The 27,355-nt window shown below is 34.1% G+C and overlaps 1 protein-coding gene across 11 annotated transcripts in view; it reads right to left on the minus strand.

The window, feature by feature from the left end:
• The window catches only part of CCDC18 (coiled-coil domain containing 18), a 187,763-nt gene that overhangs the window by 132,268 nt on the left and 28,140 nt on the right, over window positions 1-27,355 (minus strand). For all 11 annotated transcript variants that reach the window (XM_055084457.1, XM_055084456.1, XM_024119641.3 and 8 more), the window contains 8 exons: window positions 24,165-24,261; window positions 22,636-22,757; window positions 21,411-21,702; window positions 18,422-18,546; window positions 17,402-17,562; window positions 13,267-13,487; window positions 12,017-12,127; window positions 11,413-11,544 (listed from right to left, as the gene is read on the minus strand). In XM_055084457.1, the coding sequence (XP_054940432.1) occupies window positions 11,413-11,544; window positions 12,017-12,127; window positions 13,267-13,487; window positions 17,402-17,562; window positions 18,422-18,546; window positions 21,411-21,702; window positions 22,636-22,757; window positions 24,165-24,261 (1,261 nt within the window). The remainder of the gene's footprint in view (window positions 1-11,412; window positions 11,545-12,016; window positions 12,128-13,266; window positions 13,488-17,401; window positions 17,563-18,421; window positions 18,547-21,410; window positions 21,703-22,635; window positions 22,758-24,164; window positions 24,262-27,355) is intronic.

Below are 27,355 nucleotides of genomic sequence, written 5' to 3' on the forward strand. Positions count from 1 at the left end.
AAAAGTCCAGGACCAGATGGCTTCACAGGTGAATTCTATCAAACATTTAGAGAAGAGCTAACACCCATTGTTCTCAAACTCTTCCAAAAAATTGCAGAGGAAGGAACACTCCCAAACTCATTCTATTAGGTCACCATCACCCTGATACCAAAACCAGAGACAAAGATACTACAAAAAAAAGAAAATTACAGACCAATATCACTCATGAATTTAGATGCAAAAATCCTCAACAAAATACTAGCAAACAGAATCCAACAACACATTAAAAGGATTTGAAGAATAAAAACCATATGATCATCTCAACAGATGCAGAAAAAGCTTTTGACAAAATTCAACACCCATTTATGATAAGAGACTCATTTTAGATCCAAAGATACTAACAGATAAAAAATGAAAGGATGGGAAAAGATAGTCCACACAAATAGTAACCAAAAGGGAGCAGGGTTAGCTATAGTAATGTCAGGCAAATCGTATTCTAAATTTAAAAAGATTATGAGACAAAGACAGATAAAATATATTAATATAAGGTTATTACAATATAGCAATAAGATATAACAATTACAAACACTTATACACCAAAGACAGACTTTCAAAATATATGAAGGAAAAACAGACAGCATTGAAGTGAAAAATAGACAGTTCTACAATAGTACTTGGAGACTTCAATAGCCTATTCTCAATAATATGTAGAACAACCAGAGAGAATATAAGTAAGGAAAGAGAGGACTCAACACAATATACAAATCATATTTAATAGACATACACAGCTCACTCTACCCCAAAACAATAGAATATACATTCTTCTCAAGTGTACATTGGATATTTTCCAGGACAGACAATATGTTCAGCTACAAATTTAAGCCTTAATAAATTTTACAAGACAGATATCATACAAAGTACATTCTCCAACCAAAATGAGATGAAGTTAGAAATCAACAACAAAAGGAAAACTGGAAAATTCACAAAATTGTGATATTTATTAAACAATACATTAAAAAATAACCAATGAATCAAAGAAGAATTCACAAGGGAAATTAGAAACTTAGAAACGAATGAAAACAAAAACACAACTTACGAAAACTTACAGGACTCAGCAAAAACAATGTTTAGGGGGTAATTTATAGCTATAAATGTTTACATTAAAAAACAAGGAAGATCTCAAGTCAATAACCTAACTTTAAAACATAAGAAACAAGAAAAAGAATAACAGAATAAACCCAAAGCTAGCAGAAGGAAGGAATAATAAAGATTACAGTAAAGATCAACAAAATAGAGAACAGAAAGACAATGAAGAATATCAATGAAATGAAAAATTGGTTCCTCAAACAAATAAACAAAATTGACAAATCTTTAGCTAGGTGGTCAAAAAAAGAGGACTTAATATTACCAAAATCAGAAATGTAAGTAGGAATATTACTACCAATTCTACAGAAATTTTAAAAAATCATAAGAAAGTACAATGAATAATTATATACCAACAAGTTGGATAATCTAGATGAAATGGACAAATTCCTAGAAACAAAAGCTACAAAGACTCTATCATGAAGAAATAGATAATCTGAACAGACCTATAAATAGTAAGGAGATTGAATGGGAAATCAAAAATCTCCCAACTAAGAAAAGCCCTGAACCTGCTTGCTTTATTGATGAATTCTACCAAACACATAAAAAAGAACTAATACCAATCCTGCTCAAATGTTTCCAAAAAATTAAGGAGAGAATACTCCCTAATACTGTAAGACCAGCATTAACCTGATACAAAACCCAGACATTACAAGAAAAGAAAACTACAGACAAATATCTGTTATGAGCACTGATGCAAAAATCCTCAACAAAATACTAACAATCCAAATTCAGCAGCATAGTAAAAGGATTAAACAGTGACCAAGGGGAATTTATTCCTGGAATGCAATGAAAATTGATCAAGGTTATGTGCAATATCAACAGAATGAAAGAAAAAAACACACATGAGCATCTCAATTGATGCAGAAAAAACATTTGACATAATTCAACATCCTATCATGATAAACACTCTCAACAAATTAGGAACAGAAGGAAACTACGTTCACATAATAAAAGCCTTATATGAAAAACCTACAGCTAACGTACTCAATGGTGAAAGACTGAAAGCTTTTCCTCTGTGCTCAGAACAAGAAAAGGATGCCCCTCCTCTCACCACTTCTATTCAACATAATACTGGAAGTTCCAGCCAGAGCAATTAGGCAAGAAAAAGAAATAAAAGACATCCAAGTTGGAAAGGAAGAAGTAAAATTATCTATTGGTAGATGATATGATCTTATACATAGAAGACCCTAAAGATTTCACACAATAAAACTATTAAAACTGATCAATGAAATCAGAAAAGTAGAGGATGAAATTCAACACACAAAAGTCAGTTGCATTCCTATATGTGAACAATGAACAATCTGAAAAGAAAATTACAAAAAGAATTTCATTTACAATAGTATCTAAAAGAATAAAATACTTAGGAATTAACCAAGGAGGTGAAAGACTTGTACAATTAAAATTACAAAACACTGATGAAAGGAACTGAAGAAAACGTAAAGAAATAGAAACATATTCCACGTTCATGGATTAGAAGACTTAATATTGTTAAAATGTCAATATTACCCAATGCAATAAAATCCCTAGCAAAATTCCAATGACATTTTTTGCTGAAACAGAAAAACCCATCCTAAAATTCATATGAAATCTCAGGGACTCTGAACAGCCAAAAACAATCTTGAAAATGAACAAAACTGGAGGACCCTCCCTTCCTGATTTCAAATCTATTACAAAGCTACAGTAATAAAAACTGTGATTTCGCATAAGACAGACTTAAGGACCAATGGAATAGAATCAAGAGCCCAGAAATAAATCCTCACATATATGGTCAAATGATTTTGACAAGGGTGCCAAGATCTTTCAGTGGGGGGAAAGGACAGTCCTTTCAACAAATGGTGCTGAGAAAACTGGATATCCAAATGCAAAAGAATGAAGTTGGACCCACAGCTAGCACCATATATAAAAATTAACTCAAAATGGACCAAAGACCTAAATGTAAGACCTAAAAAAATAAAACTCTTAGAAGGAAACATAGAGCAAAAGCTTCACAACATAGAACCAAAGCTTCACGATGTTGGATTTGGTAATAATTTCTTAAATATGACACCAAAGGTATAGGCAACAAAAGAAAAAATAGACAAACTGGACTTCATGAAAATTCTAATATTCTGTGCATCCAAAGACACTCTCAACAGAGTGAAAAGGAAACCCACAGAATGGGAGAGAATATTTGCAAATCACATACCTTGATAAGGGATCAATATCCAGAATATACGGAAAAGTCCTAAAACTCAACAACTACATAAAAACAACCCTATTAAAAAATGGGTAGGGCTTCCCTGGTGGCGCAGTGGTTGAGAGTCCGCCTGCCGATGCAGGGGACACGGGTTCGTGCCCCGGTCTGGAAAGATCCCACATGCCGCGGAGCGGCTGGGCCCGTGAACCATGGCCGCTGAGCCTGCGCGTCCGGAGCCTGTGCTCCGCAATGGGAGAGGCCACAGCAGTGAGAGGCCCACGTAACGCAAAAAAAAAAAAAAAGATGTAAAGGAAATAAACAGACATTTCTCCAAAGAAGATATATGACTAGAGAACAAGCACATGAAAAGATTCTCAGCATCACTGATCATTAGGGAAATGCAAATCAAAACTACAATGAGATACCACCTCACACTCATTAGGATGGCTACTGTTAAAAACCAGAAAACAAGTGTTTACAAGGATGTGGAGAAATTGGAACACTTGAGCGCTGTTGGTGGGAATGTAAAACAGTATAGCTGCTGTAGAAATCAGTATGGTTGGTCCTCAAAAAATTAAAAACACAATTACCATATTATCAGCAATTCCACTTGTGCATGTATACTCAAAATAATTTAAAGCAGGGTCTCAAAGAGATATTTGTACACTCCCATGATTATAGCAGCATCATTCACAACAGCTAAAATGTGGAAACAAACCAAGTGGCCATCAACAGATGAACGGATAAGCAAAATGTGCTATATACATACAATGGAATATTATTCAGCCTTACAAAGGAAGGAAATTCTGCAATATGCTGCAACATGGATGAACCTTAAGGACATTATGCAAAGTAAGACAAACCAGTCATAGAAAGACAAATACTATATGATTTCACTTACATGAGGTACTTAGAGAAGGTGAAATCATACAGACAGAAAGTAGAATAGTGATTACCAAGAGTTGGGGGGAGAGGAGAATAGGGAGTTATTGTGTACTCTAATGAGTATAGAAATTCAGTTCTACAAGATGAGAAGAATTATGAGGATAAATGGTGGTGATGGTTGCACAACAATGTTAATGTGTTTAATACCACTGTACACTTAAAAATGGTTAAGATAACATAAATTATAACACTAATACTGATAATACTAACCACAATAAAAAGTTTGAAAAATATTAAATAACTTTAGAATTTTTTCTTAAAATATGAATATATTAAAATTAATTTCATGAATAAACAAGACTAAATGATGTTACAACCATAGATTTTCATAGAAGCTGACCCATCAATTATCAGGGAGGCCCTTGGACAGATCTACCATGCCAATTCTCTGCAGCAGTTCAGTATTTGAGATATCAAATATAATATCTTCCTAGAATTTCTGCCATTTTCAAATTAAACTTTGAAGGATTTATCAGGGATAAACTCATCTGAAAAATATTTTTTATCTTCTGAATCAGTAGTTCCATTTTTGAGACTCTATTATAAAATAATATTCTAAAATAAGAAAAAAATAGCTTACAATAAAGTTTACTGAAAATTAATTATAATCCTAAAAAACAGAAAAGTCAAATAGCAATCATTCTGTAAAACGAAGCTATTAAAAATTGTTTACGTGTGTTTGTGTATATGTGTACCATAAACATGTAAGTATGCAAAGATGCAGAGAAACTGGTCTGAAAGACATAAACTAAGATTGTAACAATGATTCTAGGGTGGGAGACTTTTTAAAACTTCATTTACATTCATTTTTTGGGTGTATGATTCTGAGGTTTTTTAATACATGCATAGATTCATAAAACCCCCATCACAATCAGGATACAGAATGATTCCTTCACTCTCAAGATCCCTCATGTTAATCCTTTACAGCAGCAGTCCCCAACCTTTTTGGCACCAGGGACCGGTTTTGTGGAAGACACTTTTTCCACAGATGGGGGTGGGGGGGATGGTTTTGGGATGATTCAAGCGCATTACATTTATTGTGCCCTTTATTTCTATTATTATTACATTGTAATATATAAGGCAATAATTATACAGCTCACCATAATGCTGACAGGAGGTGGAGCTCAGGCGGTAATGCAAGCAATAGGGAGTGGCTGTAAATACAGGTGAAGCTTTCCTCGCTCACCCACCGCTCACCTCCTGCTGTGCGGCCTGGTTCCTAACAGGTACCGTTCTGTGGCCCGGGGGTTGGGGACACTTGCTTTATAGTCAACTCTCCACCCTCCCCAACACCTGGCAACCAATAAAATGATCTTCATCCTATAGCTTTTGACTTTACTGAGAATGTCAAAGAAATAGAATTGTATACAACATTTTGCAATTGGCTTCTTTCCATTAGCATAAAGCCTTGTAGATTCACCCATGTTTTCTCCTGAATCAACAGATTATTCCTTGTTATTACTGAGTAGTATTCCAGTGTATTGAGGTACCATTGTTTACCCATTTACTCACTGAAAGACACTGGGTAGTTTCCAGTTTTGGGCAATTATGAATAAACCTACTATAAACATTTGTAGTAGGTTTTAGTGTAAAGATAAGTTTTCATTTGTCTAGAATAAATATCTAAGACTGCTGGGTCATATGTTAAGTGTATAAGAAGATGTTAAGTTGTTTTAGTAGTTTTACTACTTTGCATTATCCCCAGCAATATATGAGAAAACCAGTTGTTTCACATCCTGGGTAGCATTTGCTATTGTCAGATCTTCCTTCCTCCCTTCCTTTCTATCTCTCTCTCTCAGTATTCCAACAAGTATGCAGTAGTATTTTACTGTGCATTTAATTTGCATTTCCCTAATGATGAATCAAGTTCAACACATTTTCATATGCTTATTTGCCATCTGTATATCTTTTCTGATAAAATATCTATTTAAGTCTTTGTCCATTAAAAAAATTGGGTTACTTTCTTATTGATGAATTTTGAGAATTCTTTATATATGCTGGGTAAAAGTTCTTTGCTGGATATGTGATTTACAAATATTTTCTCCCAGTTTATAGCTTGTCTTTTCATTCTCTTAATAATGTCTTTCACAGACCATACATTTTTAATTTTGATGAATTCCAATTTATCAATTTTTCCCTTATATTGTTTTGGTTTTATATCTAAGAACTCTTGCCTAACCTAAGGTCATGAAGATTTTCTCCATGTTTTCTTCTGAGTTTTAATATCTTTTTATTTTATATTTAAATATATGATTCACTTTGAATTAATTTTTATATAGGTATATACTGCAGCTCCATCTTTTTGCATATGGATGTCCAATTGTTCCAGCACTACTCAATCAAAAACTATTCTTTCTCCATTCTGAATTGGTTTTGTACCTTTGTTAAAAATCAATTGACCATATTTTCCAGGTCTATTTCTAGACCCTATATTTTGTTCCTTTCATCTATGTGTCTATTATTTTGTTAATACCTTACTGTCTTGATTACTATAGGTTTACAGTAAGTCTTAAGATATGGTAGCATAAATCCACTAACTTTGTTCTTTTTCAGACTTGTTTTGGCTATTCTAGTTTCTTTGCCTTTCCATTACAAAATTCAAAATCAGCTATCTATGTGTACAAAAAAATTTTTATTGGGATTTTAATTGGAAATGCATTAATCGAGAGATCTGTTTTAGGTGAACTGACATCCTAAATATATTGAGACTTCCAATCCACAGAAATGGTATTTCTTTCCATTTATTTAGGTCTTTCTTTAACATTTTGCAGTTTTCAGCATAGATATTCCACATATTTTGTTTTATTTACATCTATGTCTTATCTCTTTGGAGCTTTGTAAATAGTAGCATTTTTTAAATTTTATCTTCTAATTGTTCATTGCTAGTACAGTTGACCCTTGAACAACGTGAGGGTGGCACCAACTTGTGGCACCAACCCCACCTTGAAGTCAAAAATCTGTGAATAACTTTGCAGTCTGCCCTCCATATCTGCAGTTCTGTATTCACCAATTCAACCAACCACAGACTGTGTAGTATTACACAAACTGAAAAAAATGCGAGGATAAGTGGACCCACACAGTTCAAACCAGTGTTGTTCAAGAGTCAACTATATATAGAAATACAACTGATCTGGATGTTAACCTTGCATCCTGTGACCTTGCTCCCTCATTAGTTTTAAGGTATTTTTGTAGATTCTTTGGGATTTCCTACTTAGACAATCATGTTGTCTGAAAACAGGGACAGCTTTGTTTCCTCCTGATTGAAATGGGCTTTTTAGTATGATGTTAAATAGGAGTGATGACAGCAGATATTCTTGCTCTGTTCCCAATCTTACAGGAAAGAATTGTTTCACCATTAAGATATATTATCCATAGGATTTTTTTGGAAGATGCCCTTCATCAGGTTCATGAAGTTCCCTTCTATTTCTAGTTGGCTAAGAGTTTTTATCATGAGAAAATGTTGAATTTTATCAAAAGCTTTTTCTGCATCTATTGATATGATCATGTAGGTTTTTCTGGTTGTGGGTATGCTAATATGGTAGATTACAATGATTTTTTTTTTCTGAATGTTGAACCAGCCTTCCATTCTCAGGATAAACCTCTCCTTTCCTTTATTAACCTTTAATATCTGTGAGGTATCTAGTGATACACCCTTACTCACTCTTGATACAGGTTATTTGTGTTTTCTCTCCCTCTTTTTTTTTTTTACTTCATCAGACTGGCTAGAGGTTTATAAATTTTACTGATCTTTTCAAAGAACCAGCTTTAGATTTCACTGATTTTCTCTACTAATATTCTCTTTTCAAATTCCAATTTCTTTCAATTTCTTTCTTTCAATTACGCTTTTTATTATCTCCATCTTTCTGTTTCTTATGGGTTAATTTTGCTCTTTTCCTAGTTTCTTAATATGGAAATTTAGATTACTGATTTTTCTTTATTTTCTTCTAATGTATGCATTTAATGCTATGAACTGCTCTAGCTGCATTCCACAAATTCAGATATATTGTGTTTTCATTTTCATTGTTTAAAATATTTTAAATTTCCCTTGAGACTTACTCATTGATCCATGGATTATTTAAAAGTGTGTTGTTTACACAACATTGTAAAGCAATTATACTCCAATAAAAATATTTTTTTTAAAAGTGTGTTGTTTAACTTCCAAATATTTGGGGAATTTCCAGATATCTTTCCATTAATGCTTTCTAGTTTAATTCCATTATCATCAGAAAACACTACAGTTGACCCTTGAACAACATGGGTTTGAACAGTGCAGGTGCAATTATATGCAGATTTTTTTCAATAAATACATACAGTACTAAACGATACGTGGTAGGTTAAATCCACTGATGTGGAACTGCAGATATAGAGGGCCCACTATGGGACTTGAGCATCTGCAGATCTTCTACAGTGGGTCCTGGAACCAGTCATCCATGGATACCAAGGAACAACTGTATACATGGTTTTAATTCTTTGAAATTTGATAAGGCTGATTTTATGACCTAGGGTATGGTATATCTTGGTGAATATTTCAGGTGTACTGAAGAAGAATGTATATTCTGTTGTTGGGTTAAGACTCTGCACTTCCACTGCAGGGGGCATGGGTTCCATCCCCGGTTGGGGAACTAAGATTCCACATGCTGCATAGCACGACCAGAAATTTTTAAAAAAGAGAAAAAAAAAAGTTCGTTAACAGTGTTGTTCAGGTGAGTTCTATATCCTTGCTGATTTTTTAATCTACTTATTCTATCGATTACAGAAAACAGTAGTGTTGACATCTCCAACTATAATTTTGTATTAATTTCTTTCTCCTTTCAGACCTCTTCACTTTTGTTTCACGTATTTTGAAATTACGTTGTTAGGTACATATCACATTTAGGACTGTTATGTCTTCTTGGTGAATTGAGCCTTTTATCACTACATAATTTTCTACTTTATCCCCGGTAATTTTCTTTGTTCTAAAGTCTACTTTGTTTGATATTTATATTGCCACTCCAGATTTCTTTTGATTATTGTTTGCCTGGTACATCTTTTTCCATGCTTTTATACTTAACCTATCTACATCTTTGACTTTTTAAAGAGAGTATATCTGCATCTTGTTTTTTTAAATTCAATCTCACAATTTCAATTTTTATTTGGTGTGTTTAGAACAGTTACATCTAAATTAATATCTGAGATGCCTGAATTTAAGCACACACCCCTTTATTATTAGTTTTCTCTTTGTCTCCTCTGTTTTTCATTTCTGTTTCCCCTTTCCAGCCTTCTTTTAAATATATGAATATTTTCAGAATTCTATAATATTTTATTTGTTAGCATATTACTGTATCTGTATAGTTTTTTCAGTGGTTGTTCTAGGGATTATAACATACATACAGTAGTCCCCCCTTATCTGTAGTTTCACTTTCCACAGTTTCAGTTACCCACACTCAACTGTAATATGAAAATATTAAATTCCACAAATAAACAATTCATAAGTTTTAAATATCATGCCATTCTGAGTAGCATGATTAAACCTTGAGGAAAACTCTTTCCTGTCCAGGATGTGAATCATCCCTTTGCCCAGCATATGCACACTGTATATGCTACCTGCCATTAGTCACTTAGCAGCCATCTCAGTTATCAGATTGACTGTCATGGTACAGCAGTGCTTGTGTACAAGTAACTCTTAATTTACTAAATAATGGCCCCAGAGTACAAGAGTAGTGATGCTGGCTGTTTGGATATTCTCTTACTGTGCCTAATTTATAAATTAAACTTCATCATAGGTATGTATGTATGTATAGAAAAAAACATAGTATTTATTGGGTTTGGTACTATCCACAGTTTCATGAATCCAGTTGGGATCTTGGAACATATAATCTGTGGATAAAGGGGACCAACTGTTTTTAAATTTTCATAGTTTACTCAGAATTAGATTTTTCCACCTGAAATGAAATGTACAAACTTTACAAGATTATACCATTCTTATTTTATATTGTAATCATCCAAGGTATTACATCAACATACAATGAAAACCTCACTAGACAATTCTATCTATTCTTTCTCTCAACGGTCATAAATATTACAAAAATCTTAAAAGAATAAATATAGTCCATGGTATGTAACCAAATATTTACTGTTTTTGTTGCTCTTCATCCCTGAGGCTTAAATTTTCCCTCTTATTTCTCTTTCGCCTGAAGAACTTTCTTTATCATTTATTTTAGAACAAGTCTGCTCATGACAAGTTCTCTAAATTGCCCTTAATCTAAGAATGTCTTTATATATCCTAAAGAATATTATTGCTGGACATAAAATTCTAGGTTGACAATTTTTCTCTTTCAGCACTTAAAAAAAAAAACAGTTCTTCGGTCTTCTAACCTTCACAGTTTTTGATTTTCTGATGAGAAATCTGCAGTAAATTTTAATCTTTGTTCCTCTATATACAATGTGTTATTTATCTCTGGCTGCTTTCAAGATTTTATCCTCTTTAAGCTTGTTGAATTTGTAAATTTATTTCCTTCACAAATTTGCAAAATATTCAGTCATAATTCCTTCAAATATTTTTTGTACCAGTCTCATTCTCCTCTTCTCTGGTACTCTGATTACATAAATGCTAGACCTTCTGATATTGTTCAACAGGTCTCTGAGGCTCTGTTCACTTTTTTTCCAAATCCTTTTTTCTCTCTATTACTCAGACTGAATAATTTCTATTGCTCTACATTTGAAGCTTATATTTGTGTGTTAGCTACATTCTGCTATTAAACCCATCCAAACTATTTTTTATTTGGTCTTGTGCTTCTGGTCTCACAGTTTCTCCTTCACTTTTGTTTTTCTTTTTTTTTTTTACTCTTCACTCTTAACCCAAGATAAGAGAGCGTCTCCTCTTAACCAATCTTCAAGCAAATGATACCTCTAGTGGAAAAGAGTCTACAGAATCACTCTTAGTTTGATAATGTCAAAAAATAATGATCAAAACTGAAATGGCAAGAGTACTAAAGGAGAGAGTATTGTAAAATGATCCAGAAGTAATGCGATTCTAATTATAGTATTTGCCACTAACTTTTCTATGTCTTTGTTTCCTCATCTATTAAAATAAAGAAAGCTGGGCTAGTAATGTTTAAGGTTCTTTTCAGCATTCATATTCTAAACATATATTACATTTACTTATAAAAACATAATTAATATCTTACTCTTTCAATCTGCTTTTCCATTTCTTTATGCTGGTCAAGATGAATTTTCTTTGCCTTTTCAAAAGCTAAACAAATTTTCTCATGCTCTGTATTGATATTGGTTTCTAGACTTCTAATCTTTTCATTCTTTTCCTAGAAATACAGAAACACTTTAAAAGAACATAATTAAGAACGAGTTTTACATAAAAGTACATTAGTAAAGCATAAAATTTATCATACTCTAGTCTTCAAAGAATCATAGTAGTTAATGTCAACTTTAAAAATATTTAAATATTTATAAAAAAGAGAAAGTGGTTTTTAAAAAATTGTATCAAAATGATAAGATTGTTTTAAAATGCTGCAAAGCATATCAAAAAACTACTACCATTTCCTTCAATTCTAAAATAAAAATGAGGAACTTTAGATAACAACTTGCCATATTAACTTAAAAATATATAACTTAAAAATATAGAAATAAAAATTGAATAATCTGAAGAGTTTGGTAGAATTTATATTTTCCTATATGGTACATTTTAGAATAATGATACTAAAACAAACATGCTGTTACAAATTAAGTTCCTTAAAGCCACAGTAAATCTGTAGCAAAAGAAAGGTAATTTTTTACCATAAGTTCCTCTTCTAGTTCCGCATTTTTTGCAGCAATAGAGGAATAAGCAACTATTTTTTCTTCTAGCTGTTTCTCTAGAGTTAAAAGTTGAGAACATTTCTTTGTCATCTGAAAACACATTGAAATAAATAAATAATTATTTTTTAAAAATAAGTGACAATTCAGAAGAAAAACAGTGAAGGGAAGACCAGAAATATGACATAGCTTATTCCATCTGTGTAATACATAAGTATTTATTTCAGATCCCTATGTTCAAATAGGATTGCCCCTGAACCCATTTCGTAAAAGTAGCTATTAAAGACTGAAATTAGTACAATAAAATGTTAACAGTAGTAATTTCTTGTGGTAGAACTATCAATGTTTTATTTTCTTCTTTGTCCCTTTTTGTATTTTCAACAAGACTGTGCTAATATTTTAATTTTAAAAAAGTTATTCATCTCAGTACTTGGCAATTTTCTAAGTAAGCTGATGGCTATAGTTATAGACTGACTAAATCTCCTTTCCATTACTTATTTAAGTTCTTATCCCACAGGTCTTTTCCCTAGTCTTGGCTACAGACTTTAAGATGAAAAATCAGACATTTCAAAAGTACCCTCAGATAGCTGCAGCCTCTGGTTTGAAGGGTGAGTATAGCATATACACACGTGGACCTGGTCCACAATTACCTAATAAGGCATCCTGTTCTGTCCTCAGTGGAAATGAAGGTCAGATATTCATAAAACATACTTTATCCCCTTTTCAGAATATAATACATAAGATATCTGCATCAGATTCACATGTAATTGTTTAAAAATGCAGATTCCTTTGCATTACTCCATACGTACTAAATCAGAATCACTGGAATAGGACCCAAAACGTGCATGTTTAACAGGCTTTCCAGGTGGTTCTACTGTTTGCTAAAATTTGAAATCCTCTATTACTACCCCTTTTTTTTCCAGTTACAAAATCCAAATTTTTTACTTGTAAATATGTATTAGCCATATTAACTTATACTTGGAAGAAATAATAGAATGCAGTTCAGTTTGTTTCACCATATTTAGCCACTACAGTATTTTCCTACTTTTAACATATGTTAAAACCCAGAAGTTTCCAAATATAATTTTAAAAGAAGTTATATCTCATGTGGTACCATTAATTTTTTTTTAGTGTATAAATCTGGACTTTAACATACAAGTTTTACAAAAACCCTACAATACTTTTTTCTTCTCTCAAAGTCCAGTACATATAAATAGCTTATTCAAGCTTACTTCACGTTCAAGTTTGCTAGAGTTTGAAGCTTTCTCTAGCAGCTCCTCTTGAATCAGCTGAAACTGACTAGTTCTGTGGGCCATGTTAACCTTCAAATCAGAATTCTCATCTTCTATCTGCATCAACTTAACACGTAATTCTTCTATTCCAGAAGCAAGTCTTTGCCTTTCTCTTTCATATTGCTTGTTCACAGTATGTTGATTTTGATCTTTTATACTTTCTGTTAATAAACATAAAAGGAAAATTGTTCTGTACAAAATTTAAAGAATAAAAACCCATTTCAATGTTGAAAGATTTAATCATATATTTAGTTCCTGATCTAAAGAATACTAAAGTGGATGGAGAATAAAACATACATTAAGGAAAATATAATGAAGGTACATGGTAAGCAAGGTACTTCTTATTATTAAATACATAACAAAGTAGGAATAAGGTCTTCTGACTCACTCACTTTTCTTTTTTCCACAAAGAGCCCGTCTCCATCTTTAAAAATCCCATTGTTTGGATATAAATCATTGTTTGAAAAAAAAAACCCCAAACACACAAACATTGTCCTGTCTCCTTAAACCAAAATTTACCATAAATTTATTTGGATAACTTGAGATCATTAATAATATTTGCTATTGTATATAGATGTAGGTTCAAAAGCCAAAAACAGAGAATCCTTCTTATTCCAAACGAGCTGATGAGAACTCAGTAACGCTTTTTAAAAACACTGAAGGTTATCAGAGGTAGTTGTTTGAATACACCTTTTCTCCATTATAAATGTACACACCTATGCCCACTCAAAGGTAAACAAGCTTTCAGGAGTGCTTTAAAGTAAATGCATAGGGACTTCCCTGTGGTGCAGTGGATAAGAATCCAACTGATAATGCAGGGAACAGACAGAACGAAATCCTGCCACTTGCAACAACATTGATTGATCTAGATGGTATTATGCTAAGTGAAACAAGCTAGACAAAGACAAATACTGTATGATTTCATTTATATATGGAATCTAAAAAAACAAAACAAATGAAGAAACATAACAACAGAAACAGACTCATAGATATAGAGAACAAACTGGTGGTTGCAGTTGGGGAAGGGGAAGGAAGAGGAGATAAAATAGGTGAGAGAGATTAAGAGGCACAAACTTTCAGTTACAAAATAAATGAGTCATGGAGATGAAAGGTACAGTATGGGGAATACAGTCAATAATATTGTAATAACATTGTATGGTGACAGATGGTAACTAGACTTATTGTGGTGATTTTGTAATGTCGAATCTTTATGTTGTGCACCTGAACTAACAGTGTTGTAGGTCAATTATACTTTAATGATAAAGAAAGAAAGAAAAAGAAAGGAAGAAAGAAAAGGCAACATTCAAATTTTTAAAAGCAACAAACAAATAAATAAAACCTAAAGAGTCTTAAAAAGACTACCTAATAACCTAGATAATCATATATAAGGTATTCAAGTGATTTGCTATTATTACAAATACTGCAAGTTTTCTTCTACACGGTGGTTTCTTCATGTTAATTATTGGCTAAGAACTAAGTATATTAAAAGTAAAAGTGGATCCATAATGTACAACATGATGATAATAAGTTACACTGCTGTATAGTATATTTGAAATTTAACAGAGTAGATCTTAAAACTTTTTTCCTTTTTTTTTGGTATGTAAATGAGATAACAATGTTAACCAAATTTACTGTGGAAATCATAACATATGTAAGTCAACTCATTACACTATACACAAACTTACATAATGCTGTATGTCAACTATATCTCAAAAGAAGTGCAAAAAAAAATTTCACCCAATAATTACAGAATACAGAATTTTTTCAAGTGAATCTGGAATATTCACCAAGATAGACCATATGCTGGCCAATAAACGGAGTCTCAAAATATTTTTAAAAAGTGAAATCAGGTACATTCATGAATTCATTTGTTTAATGAAACCAACCTAATGTCCACCAATAATAACACAGAGATATCTGGAAAATGACTAAATATTTGGAAATAAACACACACAAGAGATATTATATTTTGAACTGAATAAAATGAAAGCATAACATATAAAATTAATGGGATGCAGCTAAAGCATTGCCTAAAGGGAAGTTTATACCTTTAAATACTTACATTTGAAAAGAAGAAAGGTTTAAAGTCAATAATCTAAGCTCTCACTTTACGAAAAATTTAAGGGCTTCCCTGGTGGCGCGGTGGTTAAAAATCTGCCTGCCAATGCAGGGGACATGGGTTCAATCCCTGGTCCGGGAAGATCCCACATGCCACAGAGCAACTAAGCCCATGCGCCACAACTACTGAGCCTGTGCTCTAGAGCCCGTGCGCCGCAATTACTGAAGCCCGTGAGCCACAACTGCTGAACCTGCGAGCCACAACTACTGAAGCCCATGTGCCTAGAGCCCATGCTCCGCAATGAGAAGCCACCACAATAAGAAGCCCACGCACTGCAACAAAGAGTAGCCCCCGCTCGCTGCAACTAGAGAAAGCCCGCACGCAGCATTGAAGACCCAATGCAGCCATAAATAAATAAATTTATTTTTTTAAAAAAAGAAAAATTTACAAAGAAGAGAAAATTAAACCCAAAGTAACTGGGAAGGAGTATATGGATCCTGAGGGAAATGTTATACAGTAGTCTTCCCTTATCCTAGATTTTGCATTCCACGGTTTCAGTTACCTGCTATCAACTGAGGCTCGAAAATAATAAATGGAAAATTCCAGAAATAAACAATTCATAAGTTATAAACTGTGTGCCGTTCTGAGTAGTGTGATGAAGTCTCACACTATCCCTTGCCATCCAGCTCCGTCCTGCCTAGGATGTGAATAATAATCCCTTTGCCCTTGTATCCCACCTGTTAGTCACTTAGTGGCCAACTAGGTTATCAAATCAACTGTTGCAGTATCACAGTGCATGTGTTCAAGGAATCCTTATTTTACTTAATAATGGTCCCAAAGTGCAAGAGTAGTGATGCTAGCAATTCAAATATAAAAGAAGCTGAACATGCTGCCTTTAAGTGAAAAGGTGAAAGTACTAGACTTAATAAGAAAAAAAGTTGTATGCTGAGGTTGCTAAGATCTACAGTAAGACTCTTCAATCCATGAAATTGTAAAGAAAAAAGAAATTTGTGCTAGTTTTGCTCTCACACGTCAAACTGCAAAAGTTATAGCCACAATGTGTGAAGATGGAAAAGGTATTAAATTTGTACAATGAGATATTTTGAGGGAGAGAGAGGCCACATTCACATAACTTTTATTATAGTATACTGTTATAATTGTTCTATTTTATTATTATTGTTGTTAATCTCTTACTGTGCCTAAATTACAAATTAAACTTCATCACAGGCATGTATGTATAGGAAAAAACATAGTAGTACATAGGGTTTCGTGCTATCTGCAGCTTCAGGCATCCACCGGGGTCTTGGAATGTATCCTGGGAAGATAGGCAGGGACTACTGTATGTCTTGATTGTGTTGATGGTAACAAGGGTATAACCATATGAAAAAACCAAACATCTGGACTTCCCTGGTGGTGCAGTGGTTAAGAATCCGCCTGTCAATGCAGGGGACACGGGTTCGAGCCCTGGTCCGGGAAGATCCCACATGCCGCGGAGCAACTAAGCCCACGCGCCACAACTACTGAGCCTGCACTCTAGAGCCCACGAGCCACAACTACTGAGCCTGCATGCCACAACTACTGAAGCCCATGAGCCTAGAGCCCATGCTCTGCAACAAGATAAGCCACTGCCATGAGAAGACCATGAACCACAACGAAGAGTACTCCCTCCTCACCGCAGCTAGAGAAAGCCCGTGCGCAGTAACGAAGACCCAAGGCAGCCAAAAATAAATAAATAAATTTATTATTTTTTTAATCTGACAAAATGCATTGAACTTTTATTTTAAATGGATGCATCTTACTGTAAGTAAATTTTACTTCAAAAATATATTTTTAAAGAATGATGCAAAGTTCAAGAATTTTGAAATAATTTTTACTGTCTTATCAACACATAAGTAGTAATAACAGATTATCAAGTATGTTTAATAATAGTAACCAGTTGATAATCTGTTTCTTTAAAAAACTATCATAAAAGAACTGATTACAATTTATAATAAGAATTGAATATAATATACTTACCTACTTGATTACCTCCTAGTTTTACAGGTTCTGTTTCTAAACTATTTAATTTGCCACTTTCTTGGTTGTCATTAGAAGCAATAAGATTGTGAGATAACTGATTAGCAGTCAGGTTTGCCTGAAGCTTTTGAATTTCTGCCTCTTTCACTGCAAGCTTAATCCTGGCACAAAAGAAAATAAACCAAAAATTATTAGAAAGATTCTATAAAAATACCACATACCATTTTCCCCTTTCAAATTAAAATAATTTTAATTAAAAAAATATTTTAAACTCTGGTATTAGTCAAGTATTGGCCAAGATACAGAAAGTCTTATATACAACTGATTACATTGTAAACTGGTTCAGCTACTTTAGAAACCTGATAGTATACACCCTATGACCCAGCAATTTTACTTTTAGAAATACCTGCTAGAGAAACTCTCACATATTATACAGGAAACATGTGTAAGTATATACTTTGCAGCACTATTTGTAATAGAGGAAAACTAGAAATAAGGCAACTATCGATAAAGGAACAGATAAATTGTGATGTAGTTGTAGGAGAGACTCTTATACAGCTATTAAAACTAAACTAACCACACTAATCCATCCATTGATCAACCATTCTACCTACCTACCTCAACACGATGAATTTTATAAATGATGCTGAGTGAAAAAGCAAAATTATAAACCATACAAAAACAGTATATTTATATGTGCGAGTATAAATAAACACAAATGAATTGAAGGATAGATACCCATCTCATGATGGTAGATACTTAAGAGGAGAATGGGACTAGTGTTAAGGATCAAAGGGCATTATCTATCCTGTAATGTTTTATTTTTTATTTAAAGAAACATTTGAAAAAAATATCAAAAAATGTTAAGAAGAATCAGCTCTTAGTTGTGGAAATATGGATATCTGTTATAATACTCTCTAGACTTTTCTGTATATTTCTCAACTTCTCAACTAAAGATCTTAATTACCAATTTTTAAAACACATTGTATGTGCTAAAACTTCAGCATCTGAAAACCGTACCTCAATTCCGAAATCACCATTTTATTTGTCTCACAGCAGCCAATGTAACTGTCTTCCTTGTTTGACAAAATACTCATCTGGTGCTTAGACAGAGATGATTTAAAACCAAACATTTCTCTTTTTAACTGCAAGTTTAAAAACAAACATATAAATTTACAATATCTATGATACAATTTATTTATTTATGGCTGCGTTGGGTCTTCATTGCTGCACACAGGCTTTCTCTAGTTGTATCGAGCAGGCGCTACTCTTTGTTGAGGTGAGCGGGCTTCTCATTTGTGGTGGCTTCTCTTGTTGCTGAGCATGGGCTCTAGGCACATGGGCTTCAGTAGTTGTGGTGTGTGGGCTCAGCAGTTGTGGCTCGCAGGCTCTAGAGCCCAGGCTCAGTAGTTGTGGCGCACAGGCTTAGTTGCTCCACGGCATGTGGGATCTTCCCGGGCCAGGGATCAAATCTGCGTCCCCTGCACTGGCAGGCAGATTCTTAACCACTGTGCCACCAGGGAAGTCCGATACAATTATTTTTTATGTAAGTTTGAAAAACTGTGTGAATTTAATAGAAACAATCTAACAGCCATCAACAGAATGCATAAATTCATTATGAAATATTAACATAATGGGAAAACTACAATAGTTAAAATAAATCTGCATTATATAAATCATTATGGAGACATCACATGACACTGAGTGAAAAACAACAGAGGCACATATCGTACTTTCAAAAATGCACTGAACTATATATACATTTTTTTCCAGATACATCTGTATGTGGCAATATCTAAAATATGGGCAAGAAGGATACATATGAATTTCAAAATAGTGGCTACCTCTGAGGAGAGAGGGAGAGAATGGGGATCTAATGAAGTACATAATGAGGCTTTATTTCCCTATAAATTTTTATTCTAAAAATGTCTGAAGTAGATATCACAATATGTTTCCCAGATTTAGCAAATGTGCTATATTGGTCTCTTTATGTATTCTGTATGTTTTGAATAATAATTTTAAAAATTAGTTGTGAAAAGGGGCAAAGTAAGCACTTAATGACTACTACCTTCAAACTATAACAAAATCACACTTTTTAGAAATAGACAAATTCACATTTCCAAACCATGTTATATGGGATCAAGCATATATTATCACACCACTTTCAGAATCACATATCAAGTAATTCTTGATACTGAGTCAAAGGAAGTATCAATTTAAAATGAATGCTACCTGCATTTGATTACTATCAAATTTCCAAAGCAAACAGTACATTAAAAATCTAAGCAAACAGGGACTTCCCTGGTGGTCCAGTGGTTAAGACTCCACATTTCCACTGTAGGGGGCACAGGTTTGATCCTTGGTCTGGGAACAAAGATCCCACATGCCATGTGGCAAAAAAAAAAAAAAAAAAAAAATTAAAAAAACAATCTAAGCAAATAATCAGCATCCCAGGAAAGTAGATATTGCAGGGGGATGGGAACCAAGAATGGTATGTTCTGGTTTTAACTCTGCCACTAGCTAGCTGGACAAATTATTTACTTCCTTGGGTACACTTCTTCACCAATTCAATAAAATGATAATACTAAATTAGATTATTACTAAGGTCCCTTTCAGCTTCATAATTCCATGACAGTTTAAAATTGGTAAAAGTCTACCATCCATCCATTTATGTGAAACCAATCATGACACATTTATCTTATACCTTTCTCCTGATTTCACCTTTACTTTGCACCTATGAATAACAAATTTCTGACACAAGTATACTTACTTTCTTCCTAATCTCACTTATAAATATGGTCATATATATAACTCATAGAGAAAAGGTGGCCAGATGCTACCATAAAAACAATTTAATATTCTGTACCATTCTAATAGTATATGAAAAGTTGCTCAACAGGGAAATGGAAATTAAAACCACAATGTGATACCAGTTAATACTCATTAAGATGGCTATAATCAAAAAGACAGACAGGGCTTCCCTGGTGGCGCAGTGGTTGAGAGTCCGCCTGCCGATGCAGGGGACACGGGTTTGTGCCCCGGTCCGGGAGGATCCCACATGCCGCGGAGCGGCTGGGCCCGTGAGCCATGGCCGCTGAGCTTGCGCGTCCGGAGCCTGTGCTCCGCAACGGGAGAGACCACAGCGGTGAGAGGCCCACGTACCGCAAAAGACAGACAATATCAATTGCTGGCTAAGATGTAGAGAAACGGAAATCCTCATATTTTGCTGGTGAGAATGTAAAATGGTACAGCCACTTTGCAAAAGTTTGGCATAAATTTACCACATGACTCAGCAATTCTACTTCTAGGTATCTACTGAAAAGAAATGTGTGGACAGAGACTTATAAGCAAATGTTCGTAACAGCATCATTCATAATAGTTCAAAAGTGGAAACAACCCAAATGTCCATCTATTGGTGAATGAATAAATAAAATGTGGCATATCCATACAAAGGAATAATATTAAACAATAGAAAGAAATGAAATACTGATATATATCACAATGAAAAATCCTCAAAAACAATAAGAAAACGTAAGACCACATATTGTACAATTCATGTATATGAAATGTCCAGAAAAGACAAATCTCCATAGGCAGAAAGTAGATTAGTGATTCCCTAGGAGTGGGGATGGGTACAGGGACTGATTATAAATGGGCACAAGGGACCTTTGGGGGATAAAAGTGTTTGAAAACTGGATTGTTCCAGAACTTGTAAATTTACTAAAAATCATTGAACAGTACACTTAAAATGGGTGAATGCTGTGGTATATAAATGTTCCTTTAAAACTGTTGTTTTCAAAAATTCTGTGCCATTCTTATACATGGCACCTGAGAGATTGAGAAAGGATGGTATAGTAGAAAGGTAAGTTCAGAAAAAAGGATTAGATAGAAAAGAACTGATGACTGAAAGCAGACGTGAGGAAAAAAAATAGAAGGTAATAAAGCAACAACAAAATTATGATCTCTTATAAAGCACTTGGGTAAAATTTTCCTTGTCACACATACTTACTGGCAACTGGGACATAAGTTTTTCCAAACTTCTCAGTTCCACCCTTGAACTTTCTATTTCTTGCTGACACAAATCCAGTCTCTCATTCTGTGTTGCAATACGAACTTTTAATTCTCGGTTTTCATTCATCAGAGAAAATTTTTCTCTAAGTATTTCGTCTTTATCCTCTAACTCACTCTCTAGCTTAAGAATACTTTGTCTAGATTCAGTTAGTTGTGCCATGACTTCTGAATTTTTCACAGCCATGATCCTTAATTTTTCTTTTCCATTATTATTTTCTTCTTTTAACTGCCTATGAAGAAAAAAGCATAAAAATGAAAATAAAACATACATTTATTTTCAATAATCATATTTAGTTAATCTCATTTTTTAAATATTTTAAAGCTTAACTGTGAAATAATAATACTTGCTCACATTTACTGAGTGCCTACCTTCTGCATGCTAGGCACTCACAACTTTATGTGGCTAGCACTATTGTTACTCCCTGCTTACAGATGGAGGAAAACAAGGCAAGGAAAGGTTATGAAACTTGCCCAGTGTCTCACAGTAAGTAGTTGAGCAGAATAATCCCACTATCTTGGAGGTATTTCTGCTCCCTTTTAAAAAGTGTATGACAAGAGAGTTAGCTCCAAAATCCTGACACAATATTTTGCAGCATCAAGAAAGTTTTAGATAGTATAAGGAAAAAAATCACAAACTATTTATTAGCCACAACTCTAAAAGATAGAGTCTAATTAACCATTAACAGATTACTACGCAGCATTTTAAAATATATATGTATATACCTATAAAAACATGTCAAACATTAGAACAATCTACTGTTTAGAACTGTTATTGTATTTCATCAGTTCCCTTTTTCACATTTTTAACACCTCTGAAATGAGGTTAGACTAGGTGATGCTTCATGATTTGAAGAATACATATTTTACTAGCTAATGTGGTCACACTACAGGGACAATACATCTGTGTTAATTTTTTCTAAATATATTCAAAGCAAATATGTTGATCATATTACTCTATATTTACAACTATATTAACATCAACACATGTTTTATTCATTTAAAATCCTAAATTTACAAGTAGAAAACAATTTCAGTCATGGATGCCTATCTTTCTACATTATTTAAGGTCAAAATTACAGAATTCAAAATATTCTATTTTTAAATGTTTCAGTTTTTTCTCTATTTCCACACAAAAATCCTTTTTTTACAATAGGATACTGTACCTTAATTTCTCTTTCAGAATTTCAAGTTCACTTTTATATAGACCACACTTTTCCTGTAGCCTTTTATTTTCTTTTTCACAGTTAATTAGATTTTTCTCTAATATTGCTTCTTCAGCTTGAACCTAAAACAATAATTTGTTTTAAGTGGATGCACTAATGTGGTCATAAGTTTTAGGTATTTCAAATTAAAATGTAGTGATTTTGGAAATAAGCAGGAGAGTGAAGTAAGTACTCCACAAGTTTAAGTCCCCAGCCTTGTAGTGAAAGGAGCAAAGTGAACTTCCAGCAACAAAGAACAGGGAGGGGGGAATGCTACCACCTGTCCAGAAATGGTTAAGAGCCTACAAGAAAGGAACAACAGCATGATTACCTGAAAGCAGAATTGTTCTGCTCTTATGTGGACAAGGCAAGCAACTCATATAGAGATGCTGCATCAAGTTACTAAAGGCTAACTTTAGTGTAAATGTTCCAGAGAAGTAATTTTTGAAATTATAGCCACAGAATACTCCCAAGGAAATCACAGCCCCAAATTTAAAACAGATAAAAGTCAAGCATCCAGGTTTGAGTGGTGGGAATGGAGGACTGGACAGATCTGCCCCACTTCCTTTGTTATATCTATCTAACTATAGGGCTCTGCTGAGCAGTTTGAAATTGATAATCCTAAGAAGTATGAAAAAAATCATCTCTTACATTTTCCTCTCTTTCCTCTATAAAGTCCTCCCTCTCTAGGAGGATATTCCCCCTACTAAGTATTCTACCTCCCACTCCAGATTACCTTATTAAAAATCCCTTCTACAATATTTCTTTCCCACAGGGACCTTTCCAAGGCTTTCAAAACAGTGATCTTATTAATTCACACTTAAGACGTCAGTATCTAATGGGATCTTAAATTTTTCTTATTTTTAATATTTCTTCTATCCTTCTACATTTCTTTGAACAGAATTTGTAAATATTAATTAAGGATATAAATAATTTATATTAATTAAGGATATAAAGAATTTATCTTAATGTCCAACAAGTGGCCTCCCTCCAAACAGGTTTATTATCATGTGGTATTACTTGAAGATATTCAATGAATGTAATTAAGCCACTATATTACTATGTAGAACCTATTCAAGGAACCTTCCCTCTGAGAGGCAGAAGTGAGCCTCTCTCAGGGTGTTATGTCTAAGGAGACCAATTAAAGGCTACATAATCTACTCTGCCTTCATTTTCACTGAGGTGATGGGAACAAATTTCCTGCTTTTACTTCTATAGCGCCAAACTGCTCACTCACCGCATCTTTCTCTACATTTTGTTCCTTGTCTCCACTCTTTTCCTTCTCTGGATAAGAAAGTTTCTGCTCATTATAAGAAGATGGTAAATATTATACTTAACTAATAATTATAAATTCTTTGTTTCAATGATTTTATTATGAATGAGATCATAAAAATTACTCCCCACTTTAACCATAAATATTCTATTTATGTCTATATTTTCAGAATGTGGATGGTAATACAAAACACTGAATTTGCACAACTGCCTCTTACCTTTTCCAGTTTTTCAGCCACTTTTTCTTTATAATGTTGGAAAGCTTTACTTAGCTCTTCAGCATTATATAGTGCTTCATTCCTTTGTCGTTCAGCTCTAAAGTTTAACAAGAGATAATTAATAAAAGTAAAGAATGCTCTGTACTTGTGTATTTAAGTTCCAAAATAACCTATATTTAATTATAAGGAATAACTAGAGAGAAGCAGATTTTTCGGTGTTAAAAAAGAGTATAGGGCTTCCCTGGTGGCACAGTGGTTGAGAGTCCGCCTGCCAATGCAGGGGACGCAGGTTCGTGCCCCGGTCCGAGAGGATCCCACATGCCACGGAGCGGCTGGGCCCGTGAGCCATGGCCGCTGAGCTTGCGCGTCCGGAGCCTGTGCTCCGCAACAGGAGAGGCCACAACAGTGAGAGGCCCGCATACCACAAAAAAAAAAAAAAAAAAAAAAAAAAAAAAAGAGTATAAGGCTTTAAATGGCAAAATGAAAACTAGACTACAATAATTTCCTCACTATGATATCTATTTGAAAAATAAAATAGAACATAAAATACTTATAAACTTTGAAACATACAGACATTCTTATGTGTTGGCAATTTTTTCTCTGTCTGGAAAAGACATATTAGGGAAGTTGCCTGAGGCTACATGATAAATTTTCAAAGATCAGGTATTACAGAATCAATCCACTGTCTAGTATATTAAAAATACTCAGTAAATCCTGTGATCTTTGAAAAGGCCAAGTAAATTTTCAAAAAAGATATAAAATCTGAACAACAAAATCCAACCACTACCAAGCACTGTCTTAAGCCCAACCATTCTGTCTCACCTCTTAGTTCATCCTGACCTTTCTTCATACCTCTCACACTGAATTGAGACTACTAGACTGGAACTTGGTCAATTTCATACCCACATCTAAAAATTTTTCTATATTTAAACTTATTTTCATCACATTATTTTGAAGTTAGTGACTCCTCTCTTATCCAAGGTGAATTCCTTTATCTATACTCTGGATCATAGTTCCTCCCTTTCAGGACTCTTCTGTATTTTCAGTCTCTTCTCTATTGGCTTACAAATTCAAGTGAAAGTATCTCTTACTTCCTGAATATATGGGATTCTTAAATTTGGACAGCAACTGTGGATATCAGAGATGTCTGTCTGGTTCCAAGTTTCAAATAAAAGAGTTTAAACAATAAGGGATTTATTTGAAAATCTACGAGAATATATTCCATTCCTTAGTTGGCATAGCTAGAATTCAGAGAGCAAAGGATACCTGTATTTTTCACTTTGTATTTTTTAAACGGTCCATACTTTTGACCAGATTTAATAGTTTTATTTATTTATTGGCTGCGTTGGGTCTTTGTTACTGTGCACAGGCTTTCTCTAGATGCGGCGAGCGGGGGCTACTCCTCGTTGCGGTGCGCGGGCTTCTCATTGCGGTGGCTTCTCTTGTGGAGCACAGGCTCTAGGCGCACAGCAGTTGTGGCACGTGGGCTCAGTACTTGTGGCTTGCAGGCTCTAGAGTGCAGGCTCAGTAGTTGTGGCTCACGGGGCTTAGTTACTCCGCGGCATGTGGGATCTTCCCGGACCAGGGCTCGAACCCGTGTCCCCTGCATTGGCAGGCGGATTCTTAACCACTGCGCCACCAGGGAAGTCCCACCACCAATATTTATAAAAAGGTTATAATATGGGGGCTTCCCTGGTGGCGCAGTGGTTGCGCGTCCGCCTGCCGATGCAGGGGAACCGGGTTCGCGCCCCGGTCTGGGAGGATCCCGCATGCCGCGGAGCGGCTGGGCCCGTGAGCCATGGCCGCTGGGCCTGCGCGTCCGGAGCCTGTGCTCCGCAACGGGAGAGGCCACAACAGAGGGAGGCCCGCATACCACAAAAAAAAAAAAAACAAAAACAAAACAATAACAACAAAAAAAAAAAGGTCATAATATTTTCAGCCACACAGAAAAGAATGGATAAATATATACATGTACTCCCAACCCAACTTTTGTGAATCTTAACTCTTTGCTATTTTTGTTTCATGTAGCCTTTTTATTTTAAGCAAACAAAACATTATAGACATTACAGAGTTGAGGTCCCTGTTCACCTCCAAATCCCATTCCCCTGACTTCTTCCACAGAGGTAACCCTAGTGTGACTTTGTTTTATTATCATCATACATTTTGTACATTCACATGTTGATCAAAAAATCCACAAACAATACATCATAGTTCATCTATTGTAAGAGGCACAGTTTTCACATTTTTAACATCTCTAAAATTATTATGTATTTTATGATTGATGGTATACCATAGTTTCATGATATTTTTTCTTAGTGATTACTAAAATAACAGTACACCTTAAAATCTGTGGAATCTTACATTCAATGAAATATCGTAATCTTTTTCTATACACTTTATATGAATGGCACCACAATGTATATATCCTTCCACAGACTACTTTTGTTCATTATCATTCAAGACATATCTATATTCACCCATGTGACTATAGTTCACTTTTAAAAATCTAATATATACTATTCTATTGTATAAAAATAGCATAATTTATTCATCCATTTTTTTAGGGCCGCAGCAGAGGGAGGCCCGCATACCACAAAAAAAAAAAAAACAAAAACAAAACAACAACAACAACAAAAAAAAGGTCATAATATTTTCAGCCACACAGAAAAGAATGGATAAATATATACATGTACTCCCAACCCAACTTTTGTGAATCTTAACTCTTTGCTATTTTTGTTTCATGTAGCCTTTTTATTTTAAGCAAACAAAACATTATAGACATTACAGAGTTGAGGTCCCTGTTCACCTCCAAATCCCATTCCCCTGACTTCTTCCACAGAGGTAACCCTAGTGTGACTTTGTTTTATTATCATCATACATTTTGTACATTCACATGTTGATCAAAAAATCCACAAACAATACATCATAGTTCATCTATTGTAAGAGGCACAGTTTTCACATTTTTAACATCTCTAAAATTATTATGTATTTTATGATTGATGGTATACCATAGTTTCATGATATTTTTTCTTAGTGATTACTAAAATAACAGTACACCTTAAAATCTGTGGAATCTTACATTCAATGAAATATCGTAATCTTTTTCTATACACTTTATATGAATGGCACCACAATGTATATATCCTTCCACAGACTACTTTTGTTCATTATCATTCAAGACATATCTATAT

The sequence above is a fragment of the Physeter macrocephalus genome, chromosome 4 (assembly GCF_002837175.3).
Source record: "Physeter macrocephalus isolate SW-GA chromosome 4, ASM283717v5, whole genome shotgun sequence".
NCBI lineage: Eukaryota > Metazoa > Chordata > Mammalia > Artiodactyla > Physeteridae > Physeter > Physeter macrocephalus.